Source organism: Oncorhynchus kisutch, linkage group LG4, assembly GCF_002021735.2.
Source record: "Oncorhynchus kisutch isolate 150728-3 linkage group LG4, Okis_V2, whole genome shotgun sequence".
In the NCBI taxonomy this organism is placed as follows: domain Eukaryota; kingdom Metazoa; phylum Chordata; class Actinopteri; order Salmoniformes; family Salmonidae; genus Oncorhynchus; species Oncorhynchus kisutch.
In genome coordinates, this window is record NC_034177.2 from 50,126,017 (window position 1) to 50,148,169 (window position 22,153).

At 45.6% G+C, this 22,153-nt stretch overlaps 1 protein-coding gene across 1 annotated transcript in view; it reads left to right on the forward strand.

Moving 5' to 3' along the window:
- shank2b (SH3 and multiple ankyrin repeat domains 2b) overlaps window positions 1-22,153 on the forward strand; it is a 126,149-nt gene that overhangs the window by 32,652 nt on the left and 71,344 nt on the right. The window contains exons 10-12 of the mRNA XM_031823147.1: window positions 2,458-2,773; window positions 10,541-10,701; window positions 11,461-11,577. Coding sequence (XP_031679007.1) covers window positions 2,458-2,773; window positions 10,541-10,701; window positions 11,461-11,577 — 594 coding nt within the window. The remainder of the gene's footprint in view (window positions 1-2,457; window positions 2,774-10,540; window positions 10,702-11,460; window positions 11,578-22,153) is intronic.

The window sequence follows — 22,153 nt, forward strand, 5'->3', positions numbered from 1 at the left end:
AATAATCATAGTTGATGTGGTTTAGTTTAATTCTCCCCATCCGTGATGATTATAAGAATGGACATATTCTTGCTCCTTCGAGTCCAGCCTGATATGCTGTGCTGCTTGTCTATGTGCCTGGGTGAAGCTGTGAGAGAGAGGGAGAGTGTGTCTGTGAGAGAGAGCGAGAGTGTGTCTGTGAGAGAAAAGTGTGTGTCTGAAAGAGAGAGCGAGAGTGTGTCTGTGAGAAAGTGAGTGAGTGTGTGTCTGTGAGAGAGAGTGAGTGAGTGTGTGTCTGTGAGAGAGAGTGAGTGTGTCTGAGAGAGAGTGAGTGTGTATGTGTCAGAGAGAGAGAGAGAGAGTGAGTGTGTGTCAGAGAGAGAGAGCGAGATTGTGTCTGTGTGTGTGTGTGTGTGTGTGTGTGTGTGTGTGTGTGTGTGTGTGTGTGTGTGTGTGTGTGTGTGTGTGTGTGTGTGTGTGTGTGTGTGTGTGTGTGTGTGTGTGTGTGTGTGTGAGAGAGAGAGAGAGAGGGGGAAAGGGATATGTGTGGATCTGGTGCATTGTGCACCCATCCTCATAGTCAGTGACAAGCGGAATCATGTGGGGTGGGCTCTCTCTGTCACCAGCGTGCCTGCCTGCCTGGCTCCGTCCCTGCCTTCCTCCCTGCCCAGTCAATCTCTCTCCCTCCCATTGTGACTCGCTATACCACTGGAGCTATTCGCTGCTGCTTTTTCGCGCTGCAAAACTCGGATACATTTCACATTCACTCTTTCTCCACATTCCCATGAATATTTAAGCAATAAGGAAAAGAGGGGAAATGAAGTCTTTTCTGAATGCCTTGAAGAAAGAAGGTGAGCTGTTGTAGTTGATTTTGGAGGATTTTGATGGCTTTCAATGTTTTGAGTTTGTGATTGAAAGTTTGTGTGGCGTACAGGAGCTGAGAAAATGAGTTCTAGACTGTACGTTGTGGTATGCCTTTTAATTGATATGGTAGTTCTAGCTTAACAAAAAATTGGCATGTAGTTTAATAGCAACTGTTCATTAACTAAGGCAATTGTTGAATCACTAATAGTCACCGTTGTATAACTTGTTTTGCTAATATAAATATTGATGGCTGCTTTCATAATCGCTTCAAAAAGTCTCAAGAGGATGCTAACTATTTTGGCCCTACGGTTTTCAAAGAACACAGCCTGGGAAAGTAATGACTGTTTACCGGATATACTGTAGAGTGCAACCTAGGTTGTTGGCACTGTAGGTTGATTTGACGAATGATGATCAATGTCGACAACTCACAATATCTGACTCTGCAAAGTGAACGGACTTTTTGCGACAGGTGAATTGTAAATGTAATCGGACCATTCTTGCAGAAGAGATGGAGTTAAATTGAACTGTCATACAGACACATACAGAGAACGCATTTGTTAGGATATGTCACTTTGTTAAAGCAGATCCAAGCATATCGCCATAACTTTATTCGCTTTGCCTCTTCCGTTGATGATAGGCCATTCAGATATCACCGGTTATTGGGAGAGAGGTGAAGAGGGTGTGGGGGATCTGTCTTGTTCAGGTAGTGGTGGGTTGGGCGTTTTTCCTTTCCCTTACCTTTCCTCTCTTTATGCCTCACGGGCGTACACTTTATTGTGGATCATTTTCACAGAGTTTTGGAGGTTCACTGGCACGGCTTTACATTGTGCAATCAGGATTTGAATCTTCCTCGGGGGGAATGCGTAGACTTCTTTTTTTGTAAGACGTCTTTTGGAAATGTTTTAAATAGATGACCCTTTTCCTAGGACGGTGTACTGTGATTTTGGCTGTTTTACAAAGCAGTGTCTTCTCTCTCACTAAGTGGCCTGTCTTTGCAGGGTGAAATCATGTGGATGCTGTATATAAGCCTCCTCTTCCTCCTTGGTGTTTAGAAGGCAGCGGAGAAATAAACATCATCATTAATCATGCTTCAGCTGTGTGCACTGTGCAGCTGCTTCAAACACAGGGGAATTCCACCAAGGCTCCTGTTATAGCTGGTGTTGAATAGAGTCCTCTCCACAGCCAGCCAGCCATGCTGGCTGTTCTGAGGCCGTGAGCCCAGCGCCTTTGGAGCTCTCCTTGCATCTTTATTGAGGCTCAAGATGCTTAATGCCTCAAGGTTGTTAATTGAAGGCGTGTGCGTGTTTGTGTGTGTGTGTGTGTGTGTGTGTGGAGTATTCTGCTTACTGACCTGCTTCTATTTGAGTTTCAAAGGAACAATGAAGAATCTGACGTAATACTCTACCATAATGAAACTTGGTCTAATTCCTCCCTCCCTCCCTCCCTCCCTCCCTCCCTCCCTCCCTCCCTCCCTCCCTCCCTCCCTCCCTCCCTCCCTCCCTCCCTCCCTCCCTCCCTCCCTCCCTCCCTCCCTCCCTCCCTCCCTCCCTCCCTCCCTCCCTCCCTCACACCCTCCCTCACACCCTCCCTCACACCCTCCCTCCCTCCCTCTAGTGCCTTTCCGTGAGGCGCCGGCCCAACCTGCCCGGCACAAGCAAGCCCCACGGAGCACCCTCGCTGCACCACGGCCGACGCTCTTGCGCTCCAACAGCGACAACAACCTGAACGTGAACAACCGATCACCCCTGCCGTCCCCGAGCCACTCTCCCCTGCGTAGCCTCTCCCCCCGCCGGCCCCAGCAGCAGCAGATGCCCAGCCCCAATGGAACAGTCAGGACCATGGGGAAGGGGGCTCCCCGCCCTCCCCGCTCACCTTCTCTGGGGCGCCTGGGGGAGGAAGCACGGAGACAGACCCCTCAGCGACAGCCCAGGTTAGTCACCAACCAGGGTTTGAGTTATACATTGGCTCTTGAGGGCTCCCAACTTCTTTTGCAGGTGCCCAGAGTTAAATCGTGGATTTTTTTAGGGGGGGGCCCGGCCCATACTGATACCTCAATACTTATGGGTGGGCCCTGATTTGTTATGGGGCTGCCCAGGCTTACTAGACCTCCTTTTAGTTAAACCATGTCACCAACTTTATGGTGTGACTTTCCAATTAGTGCCCTTGGTAGTTTACAGAACCTCTACAAACAGAGTGCAGTTACAAAGAAGGATTTTGGCCCAGAAAATATGTCCCAAATGAGTCCCTGGTGCACATGGCAGCCTGGGGAATAGAGATGGTAGATGTGTGGCGCTCACTGTAGGTCTGATCAGTCTCTCTCAGGAGAGTGTGGATGTGTGTTCATGGATGTGTGTGGATGTTGGCCCAAAAACAGTCCCTGGTGTTCACTGCATCTTGGGGAGTAGAGATTCTAGATGTGCTCCACCATCAGTCCAATCAGTCACTCTTATGAAAGTGGCAATGTTGGAGTGGGGGTTTCTGTTGCAGACAGGGGAGGGAAGGGTTTGTTCAGTTGGGATGAGTGAGGCCCTGCTCAAAAGTAGTACACTATACAGGGAATAAGGTGAGAGGAATTACAGGCAGACAGAAGAGAGGCTTGGCAGTACAGATGTCCCACTGCGACTTGGTTAATGTGTACGGATTCCCAATGCCAATCGTGACAACTGTTACTCTTCCTGAACAATACCCCAGTCCTACTTCAGCAAACTGCTTTCGGTTGGTTTACTTAATTTGACACTCCAACCCCCCCCCCTACCCCAGATATACCCTGGATCACGGTCTCATCACATATACCCCCCACCCTCCTACTTCACATCTGTCATTGTCACCATGGATATACCACCAGATTTGAGTTGAGACCATTTTTGGTCCACGTCAATGACGACGTGTGTTTGCGTGCGAGCGTGTGAATCTCTTCACCATAGCAGGGGGTCTGTGGAGAACAGAGCAGGCTCAGTAAGTGGGCCACGCCAATTACTCACTGCTCGCATAAAAGGAAAACGGAAATTCATCTAAATTGAATCTGAATATGACAGATGTCACACAATAAATTATCTTATGGAAATTGTACCTTTTTTTTTCTCCCCTTCAGCTTCCCCGTGTTCAGCCCGTGTTCAGCCCGTGTTCAGGATGCATAATGAGTTGTTGTGATTGCCTTCACTCGGCCTCCTCTCAGCCAGGTCAGCAGGCCTACTGGTGTATGAATACATTATTACTGGCACCGTTACTGGAGTAGAGCGGTTCAAATGGGACGCCGTTAGTTCCTCCCTAGTTACTGGAGTGGTTGCTATGGCCATTACTGCCATATGGTGCATATGTGTTTTAGCAGCTAACTAGCTTACTCCACGGTGTGTTAGATGATGTCCTCCAACTGCGGACCAAAGCAAAGCGCTGACAGCTGTAGTGTGGTTCGGGTTTGTGATCTGATAATTGCTGTTTGCTATTACGCTCCTGTTGTCTGTGTGGACAACGGTGATTCAGAGGCCAATATAAAACACACTATTTTCTGTATTTAGGCGTAGACAGTACTTGTGCTAAATAACTGTTCAGGGTTAGAGCCTGCTATTTTAACTGTATTAGATAATTCACCTAGATTATTGCTTTACTTGGTATGGTAGTAGACACTCTATCTTGGTTTACATACTGTACCTAGAAAGAGCAATGACAAATAGCTCACACATATAGGCCATTCCTTCTGTTTTTGATTTAGTCATTTTAGCCAACAATCTTATCCAGAGCAATTTATAGTAGTGAGTGCATACATTTTTCATACTGGTCCCCCGGGGAAATTGAACCCACAACCCTGGTGTTGCAAGTGCCAATGCTCTACTAACTGAGCCACTCGGTGCCTGTTATAGTTTCATTGAAACGCTGATATATCCTGACATGATACCTTAAAAGAAGCAATTATATACCATGACAGTGAGTGTTACATGAACACTCATCTGTTTTTGCCTCAGCATAGCAGTAGATCAGAAATAGACACATTGTGACAATATTCAGACACAACCATTGGCTGATGCTGCTGTTGGAGGACCTATTTTCTTCCTGTTCTTGTTTTGCATAAATACCTCAGCCCACGACTGCCTCTTCCAAATTTAACATCCTTATGTAATCACTGTCTTTGGTTCAGGGTATGAGGGGTGGGTTTGTGCACGGCTCCATCCCAAATGACACCCTATTCCCTACATAGTGCACTACTTTTGACCAGAGCCCTATGGGCCCTGGTCAAAAGTAGTGCACTATATATATATATATATATATACTGTTCAAAAAAATAAAGGGAACACTAAAATAACACATCCTAGATCTGAATGAATGAAATATTCTTATTAACTACTTTTTTCTTTACATAGTTGAATGTGCTGACAACAAAATCACACAAATATTATCAATGGAAATCAAATGTATCAACCCATGGAGGTCTGGATTTGGAGTCACACTCAAAATTAAAGTGGCAAACCACACTACAAGCTGATCCAACTTTGATGTACTGTACTGTCTGTGGTGCAATGTGGCGTTGGTGGATGGAGCGAGACATGATGTCCCAGATGTGCTCAATTGGATTCAGGTCTGGGGAACGGGCGGGCCAGTCCATAGCATCAATGCCTTCCTCTTGCAGGAACCGCTGACACACTCCAGCCACATGAGGTCTAGCATTGTCTTGCATTAGGAGGAACCCAGGGCCAACCGCACCAGCATATGGTCTCACAAGGGGTCTGAGGATCTCATCTCGGTACCTAATGGCAGTCAGGCTACCTCTGGCGAGCACATGGAGGCCCCCCAAAGAAATGCCACCCCACACCATGACTGACCCACCGCCAAACCGGTCATGCTGGAGGATGTTGCAGGCAGCAGAACGTTCTCCACGGCGTCTCCAGACTCTGTCACGTCTGTCACATGTGCTCAGTGTGAACCTGCTTTCATCTGTGAAGAGCACAGGGCGCCAGTGGCGAATTTGCCAATCTTGGTGTTCTCTGTCAAAAGCCAAACGTCCTGCACGGTGTTGGGCTGTAAGCACAACCCCCACCTGTGGACGTTGGGCCCTCATACCACCCTCATGGAGTCTGTTAATGACCGTTTGAGCAGACACATGCACATTTGTGGCCTGCTGGAGGTCATTTTGCAGGGCTCTGGCAGTGCTCCTCCTGCTCTTCCTTGCACAAAGGTGGAGGTAGCGGTCCTGCTGCTGGGTTGTTGCCCTCCTACGGCCTCCTCCACATCTCCTGATGTACTGGCCTGTCTCCTGGTAGCGCCTCCATGCTCTGGACACTACGCTGACAGACACAGCAAACCTTCTTGCCACAGCTCACATTGATGTGCGAACCTGGATGAGCTGCACTACCTGAGCCACTGGGTTGTAGACTCCGTCTCATGCTACCACTAGAGTGAAAGCACCGCCAGCATTTAAAAGTGACCAAAACATCAGCCAGGAAGCATAGGAACTGAGAAGTGGTCTGTGGTCACCACCAGCAGAACCACTCCTTTATTGGGGGTGTCTTGCTAATTGCCTATAATTTCCACCTGTTGTCTATTCCATTTGCACAACAACATGTGAAATGTATTGTCAATCAGTGTTGCTTCCTAAGTGGCCAGTTTGATTTCACAGAAGTGTGATTGACTTGGAGTTACATTGTGTTGTTTAAGTGTTCCCTTTATTTTTTTTGATCAGTGTATATATGTGTATATATATATATATATATAGAATAGGATGCCATTTGGAACACAGACGGGTGGGTTTGAGCATGTCGCCAACCAGGGTTGGTTGCTGGTAAACAAGGACTTGCTCTTTGTAGTTTGTAGAGGCGGGTAGCTGGTAGCCAGGACTGTGCCCCAAATAGCACCCTATGGGCCCTGGTCAAAAGTGGTGGACTATATAGGGATTGGGGTATGGTGCCATTTGGGACACAGATCATCAACCATGGTTGGTTGGTGGTAAACAAGGACGTGACTTTTTGTAGTTTGTAAGGGCGGTTATCTAGCCGGTAGTTGGTAGCTTGTGTCCTATAAACCTCTCACTGGGTTATTTACACTGTCTGCAGTTTTTTTATGATCTATTATTCATCCCGTTCATAAGTTTCTCTTACGTCTCATACCGTCCATAGCACACGTGCGCAGTACAATACTCTTGTGTTCTTCCTATTTGGTATATGGCAACGCAAGAGTATCCCGTTGCTATTTAATGACCGTCACGACCCTACACGACACTATAACTATGTAGACACTAAAATACCCAGACCTGTTTGTTAGCCTAACCTTATCTCCATAGTCTTTCCATCATGCAGCAATCCGGTGCCATTTTCACATTTTGGTTGCATCACACTGCTAAGTTTGATGCCCATTATTCTAGCAGATCCCCCAGACACTCTTTTTTCCCCCAACTATTACATTTTTTTCACACAATTATGTCGACCCCAACCAAACTGTGCTGGCTCCAGCACATTTACAGCAACTATGGTGGATGTGTAACCAAGCCAGCTCAAGACAGCTTGGCTCGGCTCGACACAGTAGTGTGTGTAGAGCCACGAAAGCATCTGGAGGATCTGATGTGACAGATTGACTGTTAAACAGGCAGTGAGCTGCTGTCAGTCACAGTGGTCTGCCATCTCCACACATACACACACACACACACACACACACACACACTGCCATGGCTACTAAGCGTAAAGTCATGACTAAAAGGTTAACATTGGTTTGACTGTTGATGATTTCGACCTACCAGTGAATGAATGGCAGTGACATTGGGCCTATGCATTTATAGGCTATATAGTGTGTAGCATCTGTACTAAGTCAAATAAAATCTCAAATTGTATTGCTGTAGTTACACAAAAAAGTGTTACGTAACGTGAATTTCGGTATTGTTGCTGAGACCCTATCATGCTTTATGGGCTGGCAGGTAGTCTAGTGGTTAGAGTGTTGGGCCAGTAACCGAAAGGTTGCTGGATCGAATCCCCGAGCTGACAAGGTAAAAATCTGCCCCTGAGCAAGGCAGGTAACCCACTGTTCCCCCGGTAGGCTGTCATTGTAAATAAGAATTTTGTCTTAACAGACTTGCCTAGTTAAATGAAGGTCAAATGTACACACTGCATTGTATTCAGTGGGTGGACTCTGCAGAGTCTCTTTCCAACTTGTCTTGATAGTTTGCTATCGTCAGCACCTGCTCAGACAATTGATGTGTCATGGTTTCCCTTATACTGCTTCACACTCTCAAAATCTACAACCTGAAAGGGTTCTTCGGCTGTCCCCATAGGACTCTTTTTAGCTCCAGGTAAAAACCTTTTTGGGTTCCCATGTAGAACCCTTTCCGCAGAGGTTTCTACATGGAACCCAAAAGGGTTCTACCTGGAACCAAAAAGGCTGTTCCTATGGGGACAGCTGAAAAACCCTTTTGGAACCCTTTTTTCTAAGAGTGTGAAGGATAGGAGGCTATGCTATGCTATGCTAGCCTATCCAGTTGGCACGAGGGATGCCTTTGGCTGTGACTTCGACAGAAATAGTGATTCACTTGGTATGAAATCTAATCTCGGTTAGTTTGGTCTGCGGAATCCGGGTCGGATGCTCGATTAAACCATTTACGTTCACGCAGTCGGGTACATTAGATATGACAAGGTATAGTCCCTGCCTACAGTTAAGCGGAGGAGGCTGTGCTACACTGGGTACCTACAGTGATGCTAAACTAGGTAGTTAGCATGAGGGATGCCTTTGGTTGTGACTTTGACAGAGTCTCTATAGAGTCTTAATGAAGCACCAGCCACTGAGGGCATGTACAGCTGGAATTCTCCTCTGGCCCACTTTCTCTCTCTCTCTCTCTCTCTCTCTCTCTCTCTCTCTCTCTCTCTCTCTCTCTGCCACTCTGCTGGCCTCTATCACCGTGTGTGTGTGTGTGTGTGTGTGTGTGTGTGTGTGTGTGTGTGTGTGTGTGTGTGTGTGTGTGTGTGTGTGTGTGTGTCATGCTGTGTCCCTGGGCTAGCAGGTGGAGCAGCGAGGTGGGTAGGCTCTCATCCCCCCAGGCCGTGAACATACCAGGACATCACATATCACTGCTCTGCTGCTGCCTTGGTTGTCAGACGTTTACAGTACACCATCCCCATCATCTCCATGAACATGTCATCTGTGGCGCTTCAATATGTGTTGTCATTTTCTTGTTGAATTGTAATTCTTGTTGAATTACACTGTGTTCATATCAGTGACATTGACAGATGAAAAATGTTTACCCGTTTTAAGTCTAAACACAGTCCACAAAGTACTTTCTATGCAAATTAGCTTTGCTGTACAAGGCTCTTGTGCTAAATACACAAGAGAATCTCAATTTGGGGCCCTTAACTTCATACTGTATTGCAGAAGACATTGTAATGTTTCCATCTACATCCTCTTCCCCTGTGTCATTTCTCTCTACAAAGCAGGTGAATGCCAAGAGCTCTGCGGATAATAGCTCTGATTGGTTTCCCTGTTCTCCTCATCGTGTTGTAGAATAGATGATGTGTGCAGAGAGTAGGTCTGGACCACAAGCTGGGATAGGAGTGGTAATAGGGCCCCTGTTGAGGGACCCCGACACTGTACAGCAACTCCAAACAACTGAATGGACAGAGAGAGTTTGCTGCTTTAATTAGCTAGAAGGAGCATTCGTATTCAACAGAGGAGAGCCTCGTTACTGCCTCAGACTTCAATATAAATCTATGTCCAAGGGATTGTAAACATATACGAGTGGACCATCATAGTAATTATATTGTCCAAGCACTATCCAATCATTTGATCATGTAATGTCTCTCAATTACTACATATTTCACTTCTCCACGCTAACGAATGTCAGAATTTTGAGTGGGGAATGGAATATATCAACATCAAATGGATGATCAACACAGATTTGACGATACTCCTGTCATTAGTGTGGATAATGAGCCCGTTCCAGCTCTGATCTCCTATTGTAGGCCTTCAGTTTTACAGCAGTCCAACAGAGGGGGCCATTGTACAACCTTTCCTTCCTGTCAGTGAATTTCCTCAGCTGCTATGATGTGCTGCTCATTGAGTAGAGTAGAGGTCACTAAATACTAGGGATGTGACGATCATGGAATTTTGTTGACAACTATTGGTCACCGTTGTAAAATATACAAAATAAATAAATACAAGATAATGACTGGACTCAACCACACATGATATCTTTTTGAATGCCCGGGTGTCCCGTCTTCAGTCAGCTGTTCTTTCCAAACCAAATTATATTTTTTCCACCTCTTGTCTCTCCTTATGTCGGCTGTTATATGTAAACCAAGCTTACTTTTACTTTGCTGCTTTCGGGTAAAGTTTTTCGACTTTAAAATGAAGTTGATGATATTTCTTTTTGAATAATGTTATTATTAAAAACGCTCATGACAGTTATTTTATTTTCATGACGGTCTTCATCCATAATCTGCAGTTACACGGTTATAGAGCCCTACTAAATACATACCCATATAATTTCACTGTTATGTGAAAATATGTACCTTGCACTTTTTTCTCTTCCCTATCCTGTTCCCCGAATATGCCCCCCCACAGTATACCGTTTATAGGGGGCACAGGCTGCTAAAGTGTGCTTTATACCAAAAGGCTGTGCTCCATTTAATAAAATCACTGTATGTGACCACAAAAAAAAGTATGTTTCTATTTTTGTGACTACGGACTAACCTTCCCCTAACCTCAATCTTTTTCCCCTCTCCCTCTCCAGCCCACACAGGGGTCGGGAAGCTTTCTCTGATGGCATAGACAGCCAGGGGCCCAAGCGTAAGCTGTACAGTGCTGTGCCAGGCAAGCACTATGTGGTGACCCAGTCCTACCAACCACAGGCCGAAGGAGAGATCCCCCTGTACAAGAACGACAAGGTCAAAGGTAAACATCCTGGTCGATCTATGCTGTATCCCCGAGCGAAGTAGTGTTTTAATTGGGACACATTTTCTACTGCTTGAGTACTGGCCGTTCTTATAGTATAATGGCTCTCAAATACAGTATGAGCGCCGGTACAGTACATTTGTATTAGTTCCGGCACCTTTTTCATTTCACTTTAAGCACTGGGGAGAGAGATATTAGAGGCAACCACTCAGAAGGATGTCATTAAGAAGTCCATCAGTAACCTGCTTAGATTTAGCTAAATGATTTTTCCCAACTCAGTAAACAGTTCAAAGCAAGACACTTATGCAAAAGACTGCAGTGCATTGTATTTACTCTAGTTATTTACTCTCACTTCTACTCTAGTTATTTACTCTCACTTCTACTCTAGTTATTTCTAACATCAGTGGTAGCTTTGTCTCTTAGGGAAAAGGACTATTTCGTTTACGGGTGTGTTTTTCCTCAGTGCTTTTTGAGTTTTAAAATTCAATTGTGCCTTTTCAAAGGTTACATAGTATTTACCTGTCAGGTTGTCATGTTGGGTAAGCTGGAGTGGCATTGAAGAGACCACAGGCACATTGGTGGAGTGGAGCTGGGGTCTTTTTAGATTAATAATGACTAATGCAGTCAATTCTTCTTTTACATACTACTATTTACATTTTTCTTACACAGTCTTTCCCCCCTTATCTCACTCCCCCTTCCCCACCCTCCCTCTTTCTCTCTTTTCACCCACCCTTCCCCTCCTCTCTCTCCCCCTCCCAGTGCTCTCCATAGGGGAAAGTGGTTTCTGGGAGGGCAGTGCCCGTGGTAACTTGGGGTGGTTCCCAGCAGAGTGTGTGGAGGAGAACATCCCTAACCAAGTCCAGGAGGAGAAACCATGTAAGTCCTCGGTGTGTGTGTGTGTGATCCCTAGCCAGGCCCACTAGGAGAAGCCTCCTCTCAAGACAGATCACCACGCTGTTCTAAATCACTTCTAAATCTCCGCTCGCAGCGCCACGAGGATTGATGTTTTATTGATTGGTAGAACAGTTGTTAGTGTAAAGTCTGATGCCAAACGGCCTCATTTTTCAACCTCACGCATCCCGTCCCTCTCCTCCTCTACAACTCAATAGGGCTCCATTATATGAATAATGGAAGGAAACGGACCTTTATAACAAGAGTTATTTCGTGACCTATCGTTTTATTCAAACACACACACTCCGTTTCTTCAAAGAAAAAAGCAATCCGATTCTTGTGAGATATTTTTCTCCTGTGCTCGGTCTCAGCTTTAGCTCTCTTATGCTTCGATAACCCTCTGAATATGTGAAGTGCCTTCTGGCCATGGCAGGCTGGTAATGCAATTAGCACTCAGCAGCATGGACACAGTCCACAGCCTACACATGCGTTCTCTCACAACACAGTGTTTGCGTGGATCATTTGCATTCAGTAGGCTAAGCCACAGGGTACATGCATTTACAGTAGCCTATCTTTGCCTGTACAGTAGCGGGCATGCGGACCTCATGTTCAATACATGCGTAACCTGTGTATTTCACGCTTGGTTCCCTGACCTCTCCTAGTATGTCATTCTGGATTATGGGTAGAGAGAGCCACACTGATACCTGAGACTAGACTACAATGCAGCTGTAGTACTGTAGTGAAGATGTTAAAATGTCTGAGATGTTGGCCGGTAGACTGCTTTCTTCCTTTGCATTTGTGCAAGTACAGTATTTTTGTGCAGTTTGTGTGAATTTGTGTGTGTGTACTCTGTGCGCATACTCTGTGCGCATACTACGTTTGTGTGTGTGTGTGTGTGCGTGCGTGCGCAGCGCGCGTGTATGCTTCTGTGTGTCTGCGTGTGCCCCTTGCTCCTGGGGGCAACATTCTGTTGAAAGTTATTTTGGTCCAAATAACTGCCTTCCACATCAGTGCAGCCAGTGTTCAGTAGCTTATGAGGCCATGCAGCTCTGCTCAGGCCAGAGGGGATGAGGGCTCTCTTGAGTTTAAAGCACACCATGATTGCAAGATCCGGCTGCACTGATGTACTGACATAATAGTAAGGCAGCTATTGAAACGCTTAAAGGGATAGTGCGAGATTTTGTCAAACCATTTTCGACCTACCCAAATTCAGATGGACTCATGGAGACCATTTGTATGTCTCTGCATGCGGTTCTAAGGAAGTTTCTAACTGGCGTCAGCGCAATGACTGGAAGTCTACCGGAACAGCTAGCATGCACATCTACCTCTTACTTCCCTCTGAATATGTGAAGGGCCTTCTGGCCATGGCAGGCACACACACAATTAGCCCTCAGCAGCAAGGACACAGTCCACAGCTTACACATGCATCCTTCACAACGCAGTGTTTGCGTGAATTGTTTGCATTCAGTAGGCTAAGCCACAGGGTACGCGCATTTTACGGTAGCCTATCTTTGCCTGTACAGAAGCGGTTGTGCGGACCTCATACATGCTATAACCTGTGTGTTTCACACTTGGTTCCCTGACCTCTCCTAGTGTGTCTTCTGGATTATGGGTAGAGAGAGACATTAACTTTTACTATGTTACGTCTATGCCTGAGTCCAGGTTGATCTTGCGGGAGTTGCTGTTCCACAACTACCGCATATCAACCAATCAGCATCCAGGATCCAAACAACCGTTTTATAACACATTATAAAAAGCAGCATTTGAATAAAGCGATACTTCAAGGCTTTCACTTTCGCCATCACTGTCTTATCAATCTTCTTGAACAACAAAATAATATACAGGATTCCCACCGGGGACCAAAATATATGATGTCACTATTGTAGGTCATTTTGCATAAAAGTGTCTTCTAAATGGACTGTTAGGAGGGTGGTGTACAGAAATAAATGAATGATGTTTTAAATTAGAAGTCAGGCAGGCTTGAGAAGCATTGGCAAACCATCTGTGATGCAATTGGCCGGGAGGGTCTGGTCCGTGTGTGTGTGTGTGTGTGTGTGTGTGTGTGTGTGTGTGTGTGTGTGTGTGTGTGTGATCACAATATGAGTCATTATGATGTCATTCTGCCTGCTACTCCACTATGACAGAACACTGATATGCCATTGAATGTTCCAGACCCTCATGTTTGTGTATGTGTGTTCCAGTGTGTGTGTTTATGTGTTCCAGTGTGTGTGTGTGTTCCAGACACTTACCTGTGGCGTATATAGTATCAGAACAATGTGCAGTGACTGGAGAGGTCTCTTGATAGGAGAAGGCTAGCTTTGGTATTTACCCCTTAAAATGTGTATTGGCCTAAATGTTTTTAATGTCCAGTAATGTCTATACTGAACAAAAATATGAACACAACATGCAACAATTTTCAGGGAATTAGTCAACTGAAATAAATGATTTAGGCCCTGGGCAGGGGTGCAGGCATGGGTGGGCCTGGGAGGGCATAGGCCCACCATTGTGGGAGCCAGGCCCATCCACTGGAGAGCCAGGCCCAGCTAATCAGAATGAGTTTTTCCCCACAAAAGGGCTTTATTACAGACAGAAATACTCCTCAATTTCATCAGCTGTCCAGGTGGCTTGTCACAGACGGTCCCGCAAGTGAAGAAGCCGGATGTGAAGGTCCTGGGCTAGCGTGGTTACATGTGGTCTTTGGTTGTGAGGCAGATTGGATGTACTGCTAAATTCTCTAAAATGACGTTTTGCCAGCGGCTTGTGGTAGAGAAATTAACATAACATTATCTGGCAACAGCTCTGGTGGACATTCCTGCAGTCAGCATGCCAGTTGCACTCCCCCCTAAAACTTGAGAAATCTGTGGCATTGTATTATGTGACAAATTGCACAAATTGCACCTGTGTAATGATAGTGCTGTTTAATCAGCTTGATATGCCACACCTGTCAGGTGGATGGATTATTTTGGCAAAGGAGAAATGCTCACTAACAGGGATGTAAACAAATGTGTGCATATGCAACATTTCTGGGATCTTTTATTTCAGCTCGTGAATGGGACCAACACATGGGACCAACACTTTACATGTTATGTTCAGATTTTTCTTTTGTTTATTTGTGAATCCTGAAAGACCTACTTGCTGTACTCAGTGACTGGACAGAGTCACAATGACTCAATCAGTACATTTTGACCGAATCTGTGAATTATAGCAGTCTGTGCTACTGTACAAATGCAGTTTGTGAAGGATATGATAATTCACTATTTGACAATGCAATGTCGACGAGGCTATAATTGGCAGGTACTTTTCATCCAGTCTTGTCCTCACAAATACGTCTGTTTTCATTCACCTGAAGGGAAGATAAAGCACAGAGGATTTCAGACATTGTTATTGCTCGAGGTCAATAATTACTACCGAAGTACCATCTGAATATTATAGTAGTGGCTACCTGTGCTTCTGTTTGGTTACTAACATCATGCAGTTGTACCAGTATCATGAACCCTTTACTGTAACACTCATGTACATTCCTGATTGATATATTGCCATGGAAACGTCCTCTGTACACTGTACAAGCCCGGTTGCTAAGGAGTGGGCCTTGGCAAGATTTTTTTCTCTCTCTCTTTTTGTACAATTTTTTTCTCTCTCTCATTCTCTCTCTGCACTAAGAACGGAGCTTACGTGGGATTTTGTCATTACCCGATAGAGTTGTTCTCTTCATGTCTATGGACATGGTTATGGGCTCTATATATTCACATACCGGGATTGGTCAAACTTTCTGGGGATGTTGACGAAAGGCTTTCTAACCTGAGGACTACTAGAGGTGGAGAGGTGAGGTATCCTCACTTAGGACTCGGACTTGAAGGTGGAGGTGTGAGCGTTTCTGGGAAGCACTCCATTTGAGGAGAGGACAGAAGGGGGCAAATGGAAGAGACTGCCAAATCCAGGAAGAAGGTTCATTTTGGAGGTACAGCACTGTGTGAGTGTTGGGGGGGGGGGGGATTGAAGCGAGGACCATATCTAGCTGGTAGTCTGGTTGTAAACATTGTTCGAAATGTTTTCTGGGATCCTAACGGAAAGTATTTTACCTGGAAGGGAGAAAGGCATATGTAGGTGGTATTTCTATTAGTTATTTTCAGTGTTTTTAGTTGGAAGTGTGTGTGTGTGAGTTTATTACGTGGACAATGGATTGGGTAAATTCTATTCTCAAGTTGAGTGTAGTGCTGCTTATATAAAGGAGGCGGAAGAATTCGTAATGGTAAATTATAATGATTTTAATGCGCTGTACTGTGTGTTCCTTTACTGTATGGCCTTACTGTACATGTATGCATTCATCTTCCTCAGTTGAAGTAATTCAAAGGATGTAGACATCTGATTACACCTAACATATGCAGTACAGTTCAGCACTGGTGTTGAATCTATTCAGGGCCGAATCTATTCCACGGTGCTAGTTTTCTATTCCAAACACATAGTATCCTTGGCCTGTGTCAGTATCCATTTGAAACGCAGGATTCAGGTTGGAGCCTCTGTGGATTTACCAAGCTAGCCACTGACTGTGCTATGCTAGGCTAGGCTAGCTACAGTGCCCCCATGGTGATGTGATTTAGTGTCAGCAGCTGTCAGAACAGTGCACGCTCTTGTCAAGTAGTCTTTTTTAATTCTGCTCTCCGTGTGTTAAGGAGAGGAGGCAAGTGAGGGGGAGAGAGAGAGAGGTGTGTTTGCACTCTAGAGAACAGCAGCAGCATTGAGAGGGAGACAGAATGAGAGATGGTGGGTACAGAACATACACTATATATTCAAAAGTATGTGGACCTTCAAATTAGTGAATTTGGCTATTTCAGCCACACCCGTTGCTGACAGGTGTATATAACTGACCACACAGCCATGAAATCTCCATAGACAAACACTGGCATTAGAATGGCCTTGCTGAAGAGCTCAGTGACTTTCAATGTGGCACCATTATAGGACGCCAGCTTTCCAACAAGTCAGTTTGTCAAATTCCTTCCCTGCTAGGGCTGTCCCGGGCAACTGTAAGTGCTGTTATTGTGAATTGGAAACAACATCTAGGAGCAACAACGGCTCAGCTGCGAAGTGGTAGGCCATACAAGCTCACAGAACGGGACCACTGAGTGCTGAAGCGCATAACATGTAAAAAGTCTCTGTCCTCGGTTGCAACACTCACTACCAAGTTCCAAACTGCCACTGGAAGCAACGTCAGCACAATAACTGTTCATTGGGAGCTTTATGAAATGGGCCAAGTAGCCGCACACAAGCCTAAGATCACCATGCGCAATGCCAAGTGTCAGCTGGAGTGGTGTATAGCTCCACAATGAAGAGGACCACAATGGAAATAAGTCCCAGACTTAATTGTGTGTTATCCCTGCCTATCTAAGGTCTTCGAAAGCCAAGTCAACAAACAGATCACTGACCATCTCGAATCCCACCGTACCTTCTCCGCTGTGCAATCTGGTTTCCGAGCCGGTCATGGGTGCACCTCAGCCACGCTCAAGGTACTAAACGATATCATAACCACCATCATAACCGCCATCTATAAAAGACGTAAGTACTGTGAAGCCGTCTTCATCGACCTGGCCAAGGCTTTTGACTCTGTCAATCACCATATTCTTATCGGCAGACTCAGTAGCCTCGGTTTTTCTAATGACTGCCTTGCCTGGTTCACCAACTACTTTGCAGACAGAGTTCAGTGTGTCAAATCGGAGGGCATGTTGTCCGGTCCTCTGCAGTCTCTATGGGGGTGCCATAGGGTTCAATTCTCGGGCTGACTCTTTTCTCTGTATATATCAATGATGTTGCTCTTGCTGCGGGCGATTCCCTGATCCACCTCTACGCAGACGACACCATTCTGTATACTTCTGGCCCTTCCTTGGACACTGTGCTCCAAATGAGCTTCGATGCCATACAACACTCCTTCCGTGGCCTCCAACTGCTCTTAAACGCTAGTAAAACCAAATGCATGCTTTTCAACCATTCGCTGCCTGCACCCGCACGCCCGACTAGCATCACCACCCTGGATGGTTCCGACCTAGAATATGTGGACATCTATAAGTACCTAGGTGTCTGTCTAGACTGTAAACTTTCCTTCCAGACGCATATCAAACATCTCCAATCCAAAATCAAATCTAGAATCGTCTTTCTATTTCGCAACAAAGCCTCCTTCACTCACGCCGTCAAACTTACCCTAGTAAAACTGACTATCCTACCGATCCTCGACTTCGGCGACGTCATCTAAAAAATAGCTTCCAATAGTCTACTCAGCAAACTGGATGCAGTTTATCACAGTGCCATCCGTTTCGCTACATATTCGTCGCCAGACCCACTGGCTCCAGGTCATCTACAAGTCCATGCTAGGTAAAGCTCCGCCTTATCTCAGTTCACTGGTCACGATGGCAACACCCACCCGTAGCACGCGCTCCAGCAGGTGTATCTCACTGATCATCCCTAAAGCCAACACCTCATTTGGCCGCCTTTCGTTCCAGTACTCTGCTGCCTGTGACTGGAACGAATTGTAAAAATCGTTGAAGTTGGATACTTTTATCTCCCTCTCCAACTTTAAACATCTGCTATCTGAGCAGCTAACCGATCGCTGCAGCTGTACATAGTCCACCGGTAAATAGCCCACCCAATTTACCTACCTCATTCCCATACTGTTTTTATTTATTTAATTTTCTGCTCTTTTGCACACCAGTATCTCTACCTGCACATGACCATGTGATCATTTATCACTCCCGTGTTAATCTGCAAAATTGTAATTATTCGCCTACCTCCTCATGCCTTTTGCACACAATGTATATAGACTCTTTTTTTCCCTCTTTTTTTTCTACTGTGTTATTGACTTGTTTATTGTTTACTCCATGTGTGACTCTGTGTTGTTGTCTGTTCACACTGCTATGCTTTATCTTGGCCAGGTCGCAGTTGTAAATGAGAACTTGATCTCAACTAGCTTACCTGGTTAAATAAAGGTGAAATAAAATAAAATAAAATCCTCAATGATTTTACTAATGTGCATGTATGGCTTTTAAGTTTTATGTGTGCTTGTTTTTTAAAATGGTTGAATTAATAAACTAAACTAAACTCCGCCATTGGACGCTGGAGCAGTGGATACGTGTTCTCTCGAGTGATGAATCACGCATCACGATCTGGCAGCCCAGCAGATGAATCTGGGTTTGGCGGATGCCAGGAGAACGCTACCTGCCTGAATGCATAGTGCCAACTGTAAAGTTTGGTGGAGATGGAATAATGGCCCAGGGCTGTTTTTCATGGTTAAGGCCCCTTAGATCCAGGGAAGTGAAATCTTTAAGCTTCAGCATACAATGACACTCTAGACGATTCTGTGCTTCCAACTTTGTGGCAAAGGTTTGGGGAAGGCCCTTTCCTGTTTCAGCATGACAATGCCCTCGTGCACAAAGCGAGGTTCATACAGAAATGGTTTGTCAAGATCAGTGTGGAAGAACTTGACTGACCTTCACAGAGCCCTGACCTCAACCCCATAGAACACCTTTGGGATGAATTGGAACGACGACTGCGAGCCAGGCCTAATCGTCCAACATCAGTGCCCAATCTCACTAATGTTCCTATGTCCCAGCAGCGATGTTCCAACATCAAGTGGAAAGCCTTCCTAGAAGAGTGGAGGCTGTTATAGCAGCAAAGGGGGGGACCAACTCCATATTAATGCCCATGATTTTGGAATGAGATGTTCGACGGGCAGGTGTCCACATACTTTTGGTCATGAAGTGTATATCCATCACAGGTTGTAGGGTACCATTTGGGGATGGAGAAAGAGAGACACGGTGGGCTGCTGTACAGCACAACACTGACAGGGGCTTTGTTCTCAATGGCACTCTATTCCATATATAGTGCAGTACTTTTAACCAGAGCACTATGTAGTGCACTATAAAGGGAATAGGTTGCTATTTGGGACATAGCCAGAGCAACACCACTGACAGGGTGTTTCATTAGTACTGTGGATGGCTGGGGGATTTAACCTGTGCTAAAAAGGTGCTTTACACGTCTATCTCATTGCCATGGTGTGCATAGCCTACAATCTGGGCGTATCTCTGAATATATTAGCTTGGCAGTTTTATATCTGAGCCTTAAAATTTGAACTTAAAATTTAAACTAAAGATGGTGATTTAAGCCGTCATGTACATTTCAGAAGTCTATGAGATTTAAAATAGTGGACTTTCATGAAAAAGCAGATGGGATGACCTAGTGGGATAGTGTACTTTCTAGAAGAGGCCTTGAATAGGGTAATGCCCACATCACATGTTATCTACATGGATGATACGTGCACATAATATAAGTCATATAACTCACCCTGCTATCAAAGAGGCTGTGCTTAGAAAAGAAATCAGTGACTATGACAACGAGGAAGTAGGTTGGAGGGGAAAGTGTTGAGTCCCACGCAGCCCAGCTTCTGACAACTGATATCATCACATATCAACATAGAGAACCTACAGAACAATGCCAAAATAACACTCACTGTGGTCTTCAACAACATCTTCAACATCTCCACATCCTTTGAATTAATTATCCTAGTTTCTAAAGGCTTTTGGATGGCTATCGGACAGCTAAATGTTTTCTGTTTTAAAAGGGCCTTTTGGTTTTACATTGGCTTATTGTTGTTATTATATGTCTATATTTAAAGTTAATCTTTTGTCAAATACTGAATATTTGGTGGTGTTTATTGCAGTTAGGAAAGGGTGTTCTTAGGAAATCCAACACATCCTCCACCGGAACCCAGCATCTCTCCTCTGGACCATACCCCTCCCAGTCCACGAGGTACTGAAGGCCCCTCGCCCGACGTCTCGAATCCAGTATGGAACGAACGGAGTATGCCGGGGCCCCCTCGATGTTCAGAGGAGGCGGAGGAACCTCCAGCACCTTAGTCTCCAGGAGCGGGTCAGCCAACACCGGCATGAGGAGAGACACTTGGAACGAGGGGTTAATGCGGTAATCGGGGAGAAGTTGTAACCTGTAACAAACCTCATTCACTCTCCTCAGGACTAAATGGCCCCACAAACCGCGGACCCAGCTTCCGGCAGGGCAGGCGGAGGGGCAGGTTTCGGGTCGAGAGCCAGACCCGGTCCCCCGGTGCAAACACTGGGGCCTCACTTCGGTGAAGGTCTGTGCCAATTTTCTGGCGCAGCACGACGCGCTGAAGGTGGACATGGGCGGTGTCTAATGTCTCCTCCGTGCGCCGGAACCAGTCTTTCACCGCAGGAGCCTCGGTCTGACTCTGATGCCAAGAGCCAGAACCGGCTGATACCCCAATACACACTGGAAGGGAGAGAGATTAGTGGAGGGGTGGCGGAGCGAGTTCTGGGCCATCTCTGCCCAGGTCACGAATGCTGCCCACTTCCTGGCCGGTCCTCAGAAACCTACCCACATCCTGGTTAACTCTCTTCACCTGCCCGTTACTCATGGGGTGAAAACCTGAGGTAAGGCTGACCGAGACCCCCAGACAATCCATGAATGCCCTCCAGACCCTCGACATGAACTGGGGACCCCGATCAGACACTATATCCTCAGGTACCCCATAGTGCCGGAAGACGTGTGTAACCAGGGCCTCCGCAGTCTGCAGGGAGACCAGGCAAAGGGAGGAGATGATAACACTTAGAAAAACGATCCACAATGACCAGGATCGTGGTGTTACCCTGTGAAGGATCAAATCAAATCAAATTTTATTTGTCACATACACATGGTTAGCAGATGTTAATGCGAGTGTAGCGAAATGCTTGTGCTTCTAGTTCCGACAATGCAGTAATAACCAATGAGTAATCTAACCTAGGAATTTCACAACTACTACCTTAAACACACAAGTGTAAAGGGATGAAAGGGATAAAGAATATGTACATAAAGATGAATGAGTGATGGTACAGAACGGCATAGGCAAGATGCAGTAAATGGTATTGAGTACTGTATATACATATAAGATGAGTAATGTAGGGTATGTAAACATATAAAAGTGGCATTGTTTAAAGTGGCTAGTGATACATGTATTACATAAAGATGGCAAGATGCAGTAGATGGTAGAGTACAGTATATACATATGAGATGAGTAATGTAGGGTATGTAAACATTATATTAAGTGTCATTGTTTAAAGTGGCTGGTGATACATTTTTTACATCAATTTTTCCAATATTAAAGTGGCTGGAGTTGAGTCAGTGTGTTGGCAGCAGCCACTCAATATTAGTGGTGGCTGTTTAACAGTCTGATGGCCTTGAGATTGAAAAATAGCTTCTATCTCTCGGTCCCTGCTTTGATGCACCTGTACTGACCTCGCCTTCTGGATGATAGCAGGGTGAACAGGCAGTGGCTCGGGTGTTTGTTGTCCTTGATGATCTTTATGGCCTTCCTGTGACATCGGGTGGTGTAGGTGTCCTGGAGGGCAGGTAGTTTGCCCCTGGTGATGCGTTGTGCAGACCTCACTACCCTCTGGAGAGCCTTACGGTTGTGGGCGGAGCAGTTGCCGTACCAGGCGGGGATAAAGCCCGACAGGATGCTCTCGATTGTGCATCTGTAAAAGTTTGTGAGTGCTTTTGGTGTCAA